This window comes from Pristiophorus japonicus, chromosome X (genome assembly GCF_044704955.1).
Source record: "Pristiophorus japonicus isolate sPriJap1 chromosome X, sPriJap1.hap1, whole genome shotgun sequence".
Taxonomy (NCBI): domain Eukaryota; kingdom Metazoa; phylum Chordata; class Chondrichthyes; family Pristiophoridae; genus Pristiophorus; species Pristiophorus japonicus.
Window position 1 is genome coordinate 25,864,101 of NC_092010.1, and position 12,527 is coordinate 25,876,627.

Here is a 12,527-nt window from a genome sequence, read left to right on the forward strand (position 1 = left end):
ACCTTGTAATAATTAGATTTTTCTGCAAAACTCGCTAAATAATATCCCAGACGCTTTCAACATCCTCCTGTGAATGTTGCTCTTGGCCATCAAGTGACATCATCAGCCCACAAGGGACTGAAAAAATGACAACTCACAAACCAAAAATAAATAAATTGCCTCCACTTCCGTCTGCCCCCTTATTGCCATTACAGAGAAGGAGAGGATGCAAGAGTGATATGTTATGTAGGTAGCTCCCCCGACGGCGCAGTTGGTCAAGTCATTGCCCAGTGTGGAACTAAGCCATGGCCATCAGGAAGGTCCAAGGTTTTATTCCCATCTTATGCTGAGTTAGTTGATCTCCGATGGGATGGCAGGAGGGGCTGCTACAATTAGTCTCAGTACTAGGGTGCAAAAAAACTAGCCCGGGTTCTCACTCCTTATCGTGATTTCGTGACCCTTGCTGGAAAGTGAGTGCACATGGGCATCAGGTGAGAAGAGGATCAGGCCCAGCTGTGACCATCGAACTGCTTTGCTAGCACTCATGGTCTAGACTAAGACGTGAATAATGGTCACTTGGGTGATACACTGGAGGTGAAAAGTACTTGTAGAATTATTACCGCAGTGCCTTTGACAGAAGAGTGGGAAAATACATTTAAAGGGACCCTTGGTATTGTGAATCCCTCTAAATTTGTTAGACTTACCAGTTCATAACAAAATAAAATCTGCCATTCCCAAGCACCCCAATCCCTCGCCTGGATGAACACAAACGTCATCTTAAAAAATGTCACTGATGCTTTTGAGTCATTATTGTTGAGTCATTGTTGTTACGTCAATAGTTGAAATGTGTAATTGTTCTTTTTGTTGCAGTCTCAACTGAGTATTTTGGGGTCCCCAAACCTAACTAGATTCGACAGCAAAAGCAGTATTTTCAGTATTCGAGATCGGAAAGAACCCGGTTCGGAAACTGAATTTGCTGATGACGAACACAGCACAGTGGAAGAAACAGATGGCAATCGGAAGAATTCCTTGTTTGTTCCGAACAGGGAGCCCAACAGGAGGAATAGCTACAGCGGCTACAGTCAACCCAGCAAATCGTCAAAAATGTTTCCGGTTCTTCCAGTCAATGTGAAAAGGAACAGCACGGTGGACTGCAATGGTGTGGTCTCGCTTATCGGTGGCCCAGGAGCTACCATACCTGGTGGACGACTACTGCCTGAGGTGATAATAGATAAGGCAGCTACTGATGACAGTGTAAGGAAGCCAATGAGTAGATCAGTTTAGGCATGGCGGTCAAACCTCTCCGCACTTATGTATGTCGCCCTTCCCGACAGAGGATGCCGTTAGGAATGGAAGTTGGTTTGTGCAACAGAACCTACATGCGCTTCTCCTAAGTCCAACTTGTTACCTAGTAGTGAACGTGCTGAATTGGGATCCTATAAGAACACCCCTTTCTGAAAATGGCCTAGGATGATTAATCTGCATATAGAAATCTGAACCTTTTTCCACTCAAAGGAAATTCCTTCACCGCTCTCTAGCCCACTGCCTAATATATAATTGTAAACACTAAACAACATTACAGACCTATACGAAGCATTTTGGAAATGGTATGGACTGTCTCAGTGAACTGACCCTCCCTCCTTCCCCCTAGTGGTTTCTATGGATCTGCTCCACCATAAAAGCTAGACAGGGACCAAGCTTTTTTTGTGGTGTGTCCTTCCTCATGAAGAACAGGCTGGGAATGAAAGCGAGGCAAAACCCATTTACATCTAATGAGGAACAAATGACATGTTAACACACTAATGTACAAGGAAAGCACCAAAGGATAAATTCAATGATTTTACACTCCCAGTAAAGAGCTGTGCTCAAATGAAATGTGAGAGAATCAACGCTTCAGTGCTGCAGCCCTATCTGACCATAATCCTGCTGAGCACAGCTCCTCACTAGGAACACAAGATTACTGAACTTACGAATATCACACACCGCAATTTCACTCCCAACTGAGATCAGACTTAGTGCCCCATAATTGCTCTGTTGACATTTCTTCCTTTGATAATACTGCAATCCAGGAATCAAGAAAGTAATGTAATCCAAATTGTTTGGGTGGAAAAAGGACATTTGCTCAGAATTAGTACTGATTACATTCTAGGGCATTTTCTGAGATCCTGCAACCAGCATTTAACTCCCCACTTCTGTCTCTTTCTATCCCTCACCTAGTGAGCACATATACCTTCAGGTCTATATCTGTAGAACTAGCATGCCAACATAGCCTTACTGAAGCTTACAATCTGAAGCATGGAGCATGGGAAATCATTTAAACATAGATAAAACTAGCAATTTTGCATTAATAAAATGATTTAAGCAGACAGTATCCTTTTCATTTGTGCTTTGTAATCCCTGTTTCATAAAGGACACACCTGACCTGTTTCAAAACGCCAATTTTTAGCATTGTGGTCGATGTCATTCATCTTGTGTTGTACATTGCAGATAAATTTATACCTCATATATATATATTGGAGAACTGCATTCAGTGCAATATTGCACATGTGCAGTTGTTCTAAAATTGCATTTGTGATTTGGGGGTGAGAAAATGATGGCAGGAGGGTGGGGGTGAGAAAATGATGACACCGACAACAAGTAGCACTGCAGCGCCATTTACCTTTGCCACTGCTGTTTAACCTTGGCGGCAAGGAATTAAATTATTTGTGAGGTGGTATTCATTGGCTCCATCGGCATTTGTGACGTCTCATTTATGTTACAGTGCTGTTTCCAAAAGCAGGGCTGTCCTATAAATGGAGCACCAATGTCTATTTTTATGCGTTTAGCTAAAAGTTGGTTGTACGAACACAGGTCATGTAATGTGCCCCCAAATAACTACTTTCTAAAGTTATTTAAAAATATTTTCCTTTTTTTTAAAGGTTTTCCAACTAAACTGGTAACTTTAAGTCATTAGGAGGATTTGTGTAATGTTATTAGGACCACTCCAATATTTATCTCAGCCCAGGAAATAGTGTGTGAGCTTTTTTAAGCAGCATTGAGAAACTGCTGTAGTAGTACAGCTATCAGAAAGCAGTTTACTGCCAAGTACCCCTTTTTGAAAAATGAAATAGTTACAAAGAGTTATACATTTCACAGGGACCACTGTCTTCACAGAACTGTGTTTGGCAAACCTTTGTTTGATTGGGGTGGAAGTCAGGAGATGGGTGTTGGGTTTCAGTGTAATTTATGGCATTGCTTTACATGCTTGGTAATCAAATGATAAAAGGTTTGCCAAATGCTTTCGAGTGAAGACATTTCCCTGGTAACATCCTTTTGTTTATCTGCAATTTTCTTATTTTTATATATTTTTGTTCACGCAGCAAACCCTGATGACACCATGGGGCCTGGTTTATACAAAGCACAGTTCTGTCTAAAAATAGCTCAAACGTGTTGTGTTTGCTGCTGTTTGTTATGGGAGGGAACTTGTGCAAAGGGGTTACAGAGCCTAGCTTCGAGCAGGAGCTGAATTAACATAATCATTGACCTGGCCTGCTGGAGCGATTAAGTCACTGGAGCACTTTGCGATCTTTTCTTCTGCCCAAATTTTCAAAACATCCTGTTTAGGAATTAATTGAGGCAGCTCCCTCGCACTGTCGGGCTCAGGCACTCTTTTCAAACCACTTTCCCCAGTGATGTCATCAGCATTCAGAATAGAAACAGAAATATATTTTACAACAAAAAGAAAGAAAGAGGCAGAAAAAACCCAAAGGATGTTGATCATGATTGTAATTTTAATTTTTTTCCCGAATAGTGAAGCTCATTTTTGAGCTTTGCTCATGAGACTAGTAAATTCTGTATTTTACTAAGATGCATGAAGAGAATTTGATTTTTATCAAGATGATATAGGATACTGTCTCTTTAATTATGTCAAACATAATGCATGAACTTAAACTGTTTTAATTGCTGTTGGCTTCGCACTATATGTGGACCAGCTCACACTCAAACAAGGATCGTAAAGCCCCGACACAAGAAGACTGTTGTAGATATGCAATTCGTTCATTTAATTTAAAACATTCTATGCTCATTCCAGTCAGTTTAGATTGAAAGATTGAGCCTCCTTAAAATTACGCTGTTCGATACCAGAGTACAAATGCTTAATATATTCATCTTAAATTCCTATCTCTGCTATTTTAGCGGAGATATTAATTATCTATTTTAAATGGTATTTTGATAATTTAGGAAGAGCATACTAAACATTTTTAATCGAGTATCTCATAGCATTATTTCAAGACCAGGGCTTAAACAATTGCTGGTAAAGGAGCCAGTTATTAAGCATTGTGTTGTTTAGCGAAATCATTTTCTTTTGTATTCTAGCCAGACTTGAAGTACATGTTTGTGCTCCAGGTATTGGTCTTCAGAGTGATAATGGGCCTGTAAGACCCAAGTTACATTGCCAGTTCTGTCCACAGGGGAATGAAGCTCTGTGTGTGCACACTGACACCCAAGTGCTGCTTCCATTTTAGTGTGAACAGAGAAGTCAAACAGGACAATCAACAAAAAGATAAATTAATTTTTTTTTAAAGTCCAATAGACCATTTGCTTGCACTGATTGTAGTTGGGCTATAAATGAACTGAAAACTGCACCGTTGGTGTGACATAGCCCAAGAACACATTTCACATTTTATGCTTCTGCAGTTTGGATCATGGGAGACCAGAATCCACGTGTCAGCTCCCCATGTTTACATTACTAAAGCCAGCTCCCTTATCGCTTATCCAACAAAAACATGGGTCTGAGCTGAAAAACATGACCTGAATTTAGTGATCTAAACTCAGGGAGCTGGTGCAATGATGTAGCTCTCCGGTGACATGAACTACAGATGCGGCACACGTAAAAATGTCTGCCAATGTGCTTTAAACTATTTGGTGCAGTTAGAGCAAAATACCAAGGATTCCTTTGTTGCCCAGATTACAATTTGTATTTTAACCTTTTAAGAACTGAATTAGCATTTTTTTCACCAAATTATCCAAAAGGAAACAATTGCAGTTTTTTAGGCAGTATATCATTTAAGTTATAATGACAAAATATTCCTTTTGGGGATCGGTAGTGCAACAAAAACCCTTTTCACATCTGAGATCTGGATTTGAATTCAACCTACACTGTTAAATCCGTTTTTCTTTCCTTCTCCACACACCCCCACCCCCACCCCCGCCCCGCCCCCTTCTCTCTTTCTCCCTCCTTCTCTGTCTCCCGGCTGTTTGGGCAGTAAATACTCTGTTCCTGTTAGGCACAAGTCTACTGTCCCCGATTGGTGTTAAACTGGCAATTTCACTCAGAAGCCACCCAATGGCTGGGATGGAAAATAGTAACAAGGCATTAGTGCAGTAGGTAGTACTCTTCGGAGGGTACAGATAAACATGTTGGGATAGCACTGAGGGAGCTTTACTTTCCATGTAACCATGCTATTACCTGACCTGTGAGTGCTTGATACTGATACAGAGTACCAAAAGTGTTTCATTTCTCAGAATCACTGTCTCTCCTTTATAATGGAGACAAAGGCCGGGACATTCCTCGGAGCTGCTACCACGTCGCCTTCCGGAAGTGTGGCCGAAACCCCTTTGTGCAGATAAACAGGGTTTCTGATGCACTTCGGGCAAAGTAACACCAGCCGAGTGGCAGCAGCTCCGAGGAATTTCCTGGCCAAAAATCCTCCCTAAAACATGTTCTTTTGACAGAAATTGTGCAATTGTACATAAAATTTCAGTTATTTGAGGGCTAATATGCGACAACAATTAAGCTGCAAAAGATTTAGGTAACCAGGAGGGGCAGGGTATTTGGTTGTGAGATGCAGTATATCTCTGCCTGTTCTTGATTTCCGTAAACATGGCCTAATTGATGTAAAGTTTTTGGCTAGTTGAAAGTTACTGGCCTATCTCTGTCCTTTTTTATGCTTGCGGCATTCTCCCTCTTCAAATGTTAATATAAATTATATATATATATATATATTATATGATGAACATTTTTGGCTTTAACTTGTATCAGCGAAGATATTTAGATATTTTTAATCAAAGGTCATCTAATTCATAGTATTTTGTAAGTCTTAAGTTTAGTCCTTCTATGCATGGATCTGTTCTTGTGAACGCACAGTGTAAAGTCTTTGGTTGTTGTAATGTGCTTCTGTTGTTTTTGAATTCCTCATATTTCAATTATTTTCTCTTGTTTTCAGTCCTCCAGTCCCAAACACCATATCCCCAGCTAGAAGGGAGGCTTACCCTCTGTTTCCAGCCCTCTGCTAATATCTGCTGTAACTGGTTGAGAGAAAGCACTCAACAGCAAACCCTGGTGAACTTCCACCTGAGTTTCTCCCATGGGGGAAGCCCTTACCTTCCACTTGACACATCTGGTCCAGCCAAGATCAGAAATTCACCATGTGGGGCATCACGGGTCAAATCCTTGCACTCCATGGCACAGCATATTGATATATCCCACAAACCTTGTCAAATTTATTCATTTTATTTTGTAATTCCTACATCCCAGGTGAGAGGCGTGATGGTTCCTTGTGTGAGTGGGGAGGGAAGGAGAATAAGCCAGCAATCCAATCCGTACCATTCTCAGACACTTCCTAATGTGCCAGCTTGATTCAGTTGGTAGCATTTTGCCTCCTGACTCAATTATTCAAGCCCCCCACCTCAAGGCCTTGAGAATGTAATCTAGGCGGACATGTTAGTGCAGTACTGAGGGAGTGCTGCATTGTCACAGATTCCGTCCTTCGGATGAGACATTAAATTGAGGCTCCATCTACCTGCTCAGGTAGACGTAAGAGATCACATGGCACCATTTGAAGACGAACAGGGAGTTCTCCCAGTGTCCTGGCCAACAATTAATGCAACGATAACAGATTAACTGGTGAATCATCTCATTGCTATTTGTGGGACCTTGCTGTGTGCAAAATGGCTGTCACATTTGTCTGCATAATAGTTGCTGCTCTTCAAAGGAATTCATTGTATGTGAAATGCTATAAGACGTTTCTGAAAGACTTGATATGCTAGAAATATGCATGCCTTCTTTATAATGGCTGACTCAAGCGATATAGATGGAGGCCTAGGTGTGGGCCCATTAACTGAATTCTTTTTGCATGGTCATAATGGAACCTAAGGGAGCTGAAATTATATAATGGGGAAATATATTTTAATAAAATTGTTGAATAAACAAAACTAACCTGGACAGAAGCACCATCCGGTAAAGTACTGAACTCTACAAACCAGAAGACCTGAGGCCGAATTCCTAGTCTGTGCTGAGTTAGCTATTCTTAACTGCGGTAGCAATTAGGGTGCTCCAATTGGAATCAGAACCCATGGGCTATGTAGGGACAAAAATCAGCTTGGATTCCTGTTCTTTACTGCTATTGACTGGATCTTGCTGGAAAGTTCACGAGTGGTTTTGGGTGAAGATAAGATCAGCTGTGATGCTTCTCACAGAAAAATAGCTCCTGACTCTCCAGGGGCAGACATGATGAATGAGTACTAGAGGGTAGCCAGCACTGATAGAACTATACCTTCAGAACAGGAGGGCAGAAAATTGGGGGGAAATGTAAAAGTATATTTATTTGTGTCAGCTGTTAACACAGCCATGATTCCTCCTCTTCTCCACCTGCCATCTTTTATTGACTGTTCAAAATACAAGTGCAAAAAAGTGCACAGAGAATATAACCGAGAATATTCATTGCACTGGCATGACTGTTCTAAAACATTTCATTTGGATGATGAAGATTTGTAAGTTGGTGCATCAAAGGTTAACTTGTTTGGACGCAAACGCGATCTGAAATGGTTTGGCAGCTGGACTGCCACACTATCCATATTTCCCCTTGTTTTATAGCCAGAATTATTTTTTTTAGGTTTGTTGTGTATCCCAAAACGAACACTGATTTCTCTCAGTGCTTTAGACTAGGGTCAATAGATGGAGAAGCACTAGAACTGCATCAGTTACTGGGAAGCTCTGATCAGAACCACTGGTTTACAGTAACGGTGTAAGTCAAATTATTACGTGATTTTTTTTCTGGTGTTTTGGGAATCACATTTTGCAATTCTACCAATTTTTCTTTCAAAACTGCAAATCAGTGGCTATAGTTCATAGCTTCCATTTAAATCTGTTTTATGAGTGGATGGGGGCTGTTAATTTATATGATATCCTTAATGTTGTTCACGTAACCCGTTTTCCTTCAAAGGCTTTTGTTTACCTATAGCTTCCTTTGTCCTGAGGCTTGTTGGGCAAGTGGATGGAGAAGTACTAGAACTGCATCAGGCATGACTTCAATAATAATGCTCCATGTTAAGCTGACTATTTTTTCTGCCACTATAAGAGAAAAATACAATTCTTACAGCAGTGTGTAAATGGCACCTGTGCTCCATACAAATGGAGTAATGTTGCCATGCATGATGTGAGGTCTATCAGCTTATTGGAAGGGATTTGTCCAAGTTAAATGTTAAAAAGATACATTTATAAGATTTCCCTAATTATTATCCTCTGGGAAAAGAAGAAATATCTAACATCTAACCATGCCCTGCCCCTGCGTAGTCTTCGACCTCTGGTGTTCCCCAACCTATCTAGTTGAAATCACCTCTCAAGAAGAACGCAATCAAGTCCTTGAACAATTTTGTACATCATTCTCCGCTCACCCCAAAGTCTTCAAATTTCTAAAAGAAATAGACCCAGCCTTTTTAAGGTTTCTGAATAACTAATGTCTTTTAAGCTGGGGATCATGCTTGTGGGCCTCTCTTAGACTTTTTGCAAAGTTCCTGTATCATCAAAGTTCTTATATCGTCCACCATGTGAGGCGACCAAAACTGGATGCAGTATTTCAAATTCTAAGCAGGGCCTTGTACAAGGAAAATATGGTGTGCGTTGTTTTATATTAAATGGTTCTATTTGTGCAAGCTAATGCACTATTTGCTTTGGCTATGTCATCTCGGCATTGTTCATGAAAATTTAGAGAGCTATGAACATCAACACCAAGATCGCTTTCTCTCCCAACTGAGTTTAATTCTGCACCATGTAACATGCAAGCACACTTGGTATTGGCCCAGCCCATGTGCATTACACTGCACTTATCTAACTTAACTGACATCTGCCAGAGTTTGGCCCATTCCCCCAGCACATTTAGATTCACTTGCAAAAATTCCTTCTCCTGCATAGTCCTGACACTTCCACAACTTGTAGTGTCATCTGCGAACTTGCAGACCATTCCCCCAACACCTGCATCTAGATAATTTATAAAAATAGTGAAAAGCAATAGCCCCAAGACCGATTCCAGCCGGACGCCCCGCTTGGGCCTCCAAACAGATCCATAACCACTAACCACAACTTTCTGCCTTCCAAATTGTAGCCAATTCCTAATCCATTGGAGCTTCCCACCAATACCACAAGATTCTGTCTTGTAGAGTAACCTATTGCGGCGTACCTTGTCAGGGGCACTTTGGAAGGCTAATTAGACAACGTCTACCAGGATGCCCTTGTCCATTAACCTTGTAACTTCCTCAAAATATTCTAGCCCAAATTGGGTGTCCAATTTCTAGGCCAATGCATTCAGGAGAGCAAAGGGTTGAAAACGGCTGGAAAATGGAGGAGGGAAAAAAAGATTTATTTCAGATTACATTTTTCAGAGCTTTGGCAGCCATGGCAATTAATGGCACAGCTTCATTAAGCAAATCCTGATTACTGATTGGCCACTCTTATTCTCCTTCCCCACTCTGATTAATTGAATTGCTGTCGTGCAAATTACATACAGAGGAGATGAAAAATGACACCTTAAACCATGTCCTCAAACTAATGTCAAAAAAATTGAAGTTCAGACATTTATATCTTAATTTGCACCAAGTGACTCTTATGGCTTTGGCTGCTTTTCCCAGCAGGTTTCGTCTGGCAGGGAAGCCATCACTGCTATCCCGCTCAGGCTAAAATCATAGATCAGGTCCCCAATATTGTCATCGGAGCCCAATGTGCATACTTAAAGAGGTCCCTGTCAGCTTGGGGTGGGTTTCATTGGCGTCTGCAATTTTGAATTGTAGACAACCAGACAGGGGCAGGAATAGGTAATTCTTTTGCTCCATTTTAACTGCTCCTCATTGAACAGACAAATTTCCAGCAGAGGCCGCTGATTTACATACATGCAAGACCATTAACATCTGTTTCAGGCCTGGAAAGCTGCCATTATCAATATGGCAGTATCCCTAACGCAGGTGCAGATCGGGTGTGGGACGTTGTCACCTGAAATTGGTCCTGACAGATGGGCGTGACATGGACCTATTTCTACCCAGGCGTATCTCAACATTTATCATAAATAGGAAGAAAGTCAGAACATTTTCAATTTAGGCCTGCTTCAGGACTTGGCACATAGGCTGGGAGTTTCCTCAGAGCTGCTCTTGTTCCATTGCCATAACTTCACCAGAAGTGAGGCAGAAATGGGGTTCCTCCCTCAACTAGCACTGCCAAAAACAAATTAACTGGTCATTCCTCTTTGTGGGAACTTGCTGTGTGCAAAATAACTGCCACATTTGCCTACTTGGCAATAGTCACTGCACTTCAAAGTAATTTATGGTATGTGTTTTGAGATATTTCTCAGGGATGTGATAATGTGCTATAGTAAGTCATTCTGTTTAAAAATCCAAACCATCATGTATCTTATTGTTCAGAAACTCAAAGGACAGGGAAAGTGTAGATTTGTGACTTTTAATGCAATATTGAACTTCCATTATCTGCAATCCTTTTATCCGCCATCTTGATTATCAGTCAGATTTTTCACAGCACAAAACTCGATGTGAGACTTTGCCTCATCGCACATTCCTTTGTTATCTATGTTCTTGGTGAATCAAACGATGTCAAGTTTCTTTTGTTATGTCTACTTGTCTTTGTTCCCATGTCCAAGGAATGTGGGCAAGATTACATTTTGGGGACTCGATCCACCAATTTCCATTATCTCCCAGTAGGTTTCCTCCGTTGTGGCAGATAATGAAGGTTGCTTCAGGGATGTGACCTGCAGCCTGAAGAGTGTGACCTCACCCAGGGTTTACTTTACAACAATTGTTGACTTGAAGGGACTCAGCTTCGCTTTAGCAGCAGAATAATACATTCCACATTATTTGGTCCTTGTAAAACAGCATATCTGATTTTTGGAGAGCAACACCCATGGGAGATTTCAATATTAAAATATCTAATGCAGATCCGCTATACTCCAGGTGCTAAACTTTGTTATAAATCCAAAGCAATTGGGGACAAATAAATTTACAAGCCTTTAAAATTGGGCATTACTAGTATTTTATAAATAGCTACAATTACTTTGAATTGTTTATAAAGAAGTGCTGTCTTAAAGGAACAGTTCAGGAATGTCTGTGAGGTGAAACTGATTTTTTGAATTTCCAACAAAGGAGAAAATAGTGGAAATGTGCAGGATGTCTGTCAGCATCTGTAAATAGAAACAGAACAAGTTAATGCAGCAGTGCCTAAGTGTTTTGTCTTTGTTGGCCACTAGAATGCATACCATGGAGCCTTATAGATAGAGGCTCCAAACGTCAATGTCCTGTGATGTGTTGCCTGAAATGCAGTGGGGTGGGATTTCGTCCTGCCCCATGGCCCTGACCACAAGAACTCACAAGGTGAGCATGTTTTAATATTGCTGGCCCATGGCACTATTTAAAGAAGAGCAGGGGAGTTCTCCTTGTGTACTGGCCAATATTTATTTCTCAAACAACTTCACTAAGTCTCATTGTTGTTTGGAGGATCTTGCAGTGCGCAAATTGGCTCTGAAGTGATTTGGGACATCCTGTGATTGAGAAATGCACTGTGCAAATTTGCTCTTTATTTCTGAGGGTGCAGCTGTAGTATTTGAAGCTGGACTGTTCTTGATGCAGGACCAGCATGCAGCAAAGTGAAGACCTGGCTTCAACAAGAAGAAGTAAAACAAGAACAGCAAACTTCTCAGAGTTACATAACGATTCATCTGATTGAAATTGGGCACAAAAGGGATGCAAAAGTGGGAGTGGCTCTGCAACAAGGCAAGACCATGTGGAAGGAGGTGGCACACCTCCTAGGTAGCAACTCCCTAACCCTCTCAACACCCGTCCAGTGCAGGAAGAATTTTCATGACCTCACCAGGTCAGCAAAGGTAAGCTGCCATTCATCTCCATTTTGATGCTAAAAGTGCAGTCACAAACTTAAGGTTATAACCCTGTGAACTGTACAGACTCCTTCACAATTACATTATATCACTGGAGAATCCTGCAATGTGTGCATGCCCTTTGAAGAATCATTTTAAGTGGAGGAACTCTGTAAGCGACGCAATATAAATGTTCCAATAGTTTTCAAATAAACCAGTCTCTGTCTGAAAGTAACAACCATTCTGTTTGCATGCAGGAAAGAAAATTGGGCATAATTTGCAGGAACACCATGTTACAGGAGAAGGAACAGCAATCATTCATCCACGAACTCAACAGGAAGAGGAGGCAGTTGCGATACCGGGATCGCACTCAGCTGAGGCGGAGATATACGAGGTCCTGCACCCACAGTTGAAATGTACAAG

At 41.2% G+C, this 12,527-nt stretch overlaps 1 protein-coding gene across 1 annotated transcript in view; it reads left to right on the plus strand.

Annotated features, from left to right (window-relative positions):
• Positions 1–12,527, plus strand: part of LOC139240932 (sodium channel protein type 8 subunit alpha-like) — a 291,960-nt gene that overhangs the window by 210,934 nt on the left and 68,499 nt on the right. The window contains exon 11 of the mRNA XM_070869475.1: positions 850–1,233. Within this exon, the coding sequence (XP_070725576.1) occupies positions 850–1,233 (384 nt within the window). The remainder of the gene's footprint in view (positions 1–849; positions 1,234–12,527) is intronic.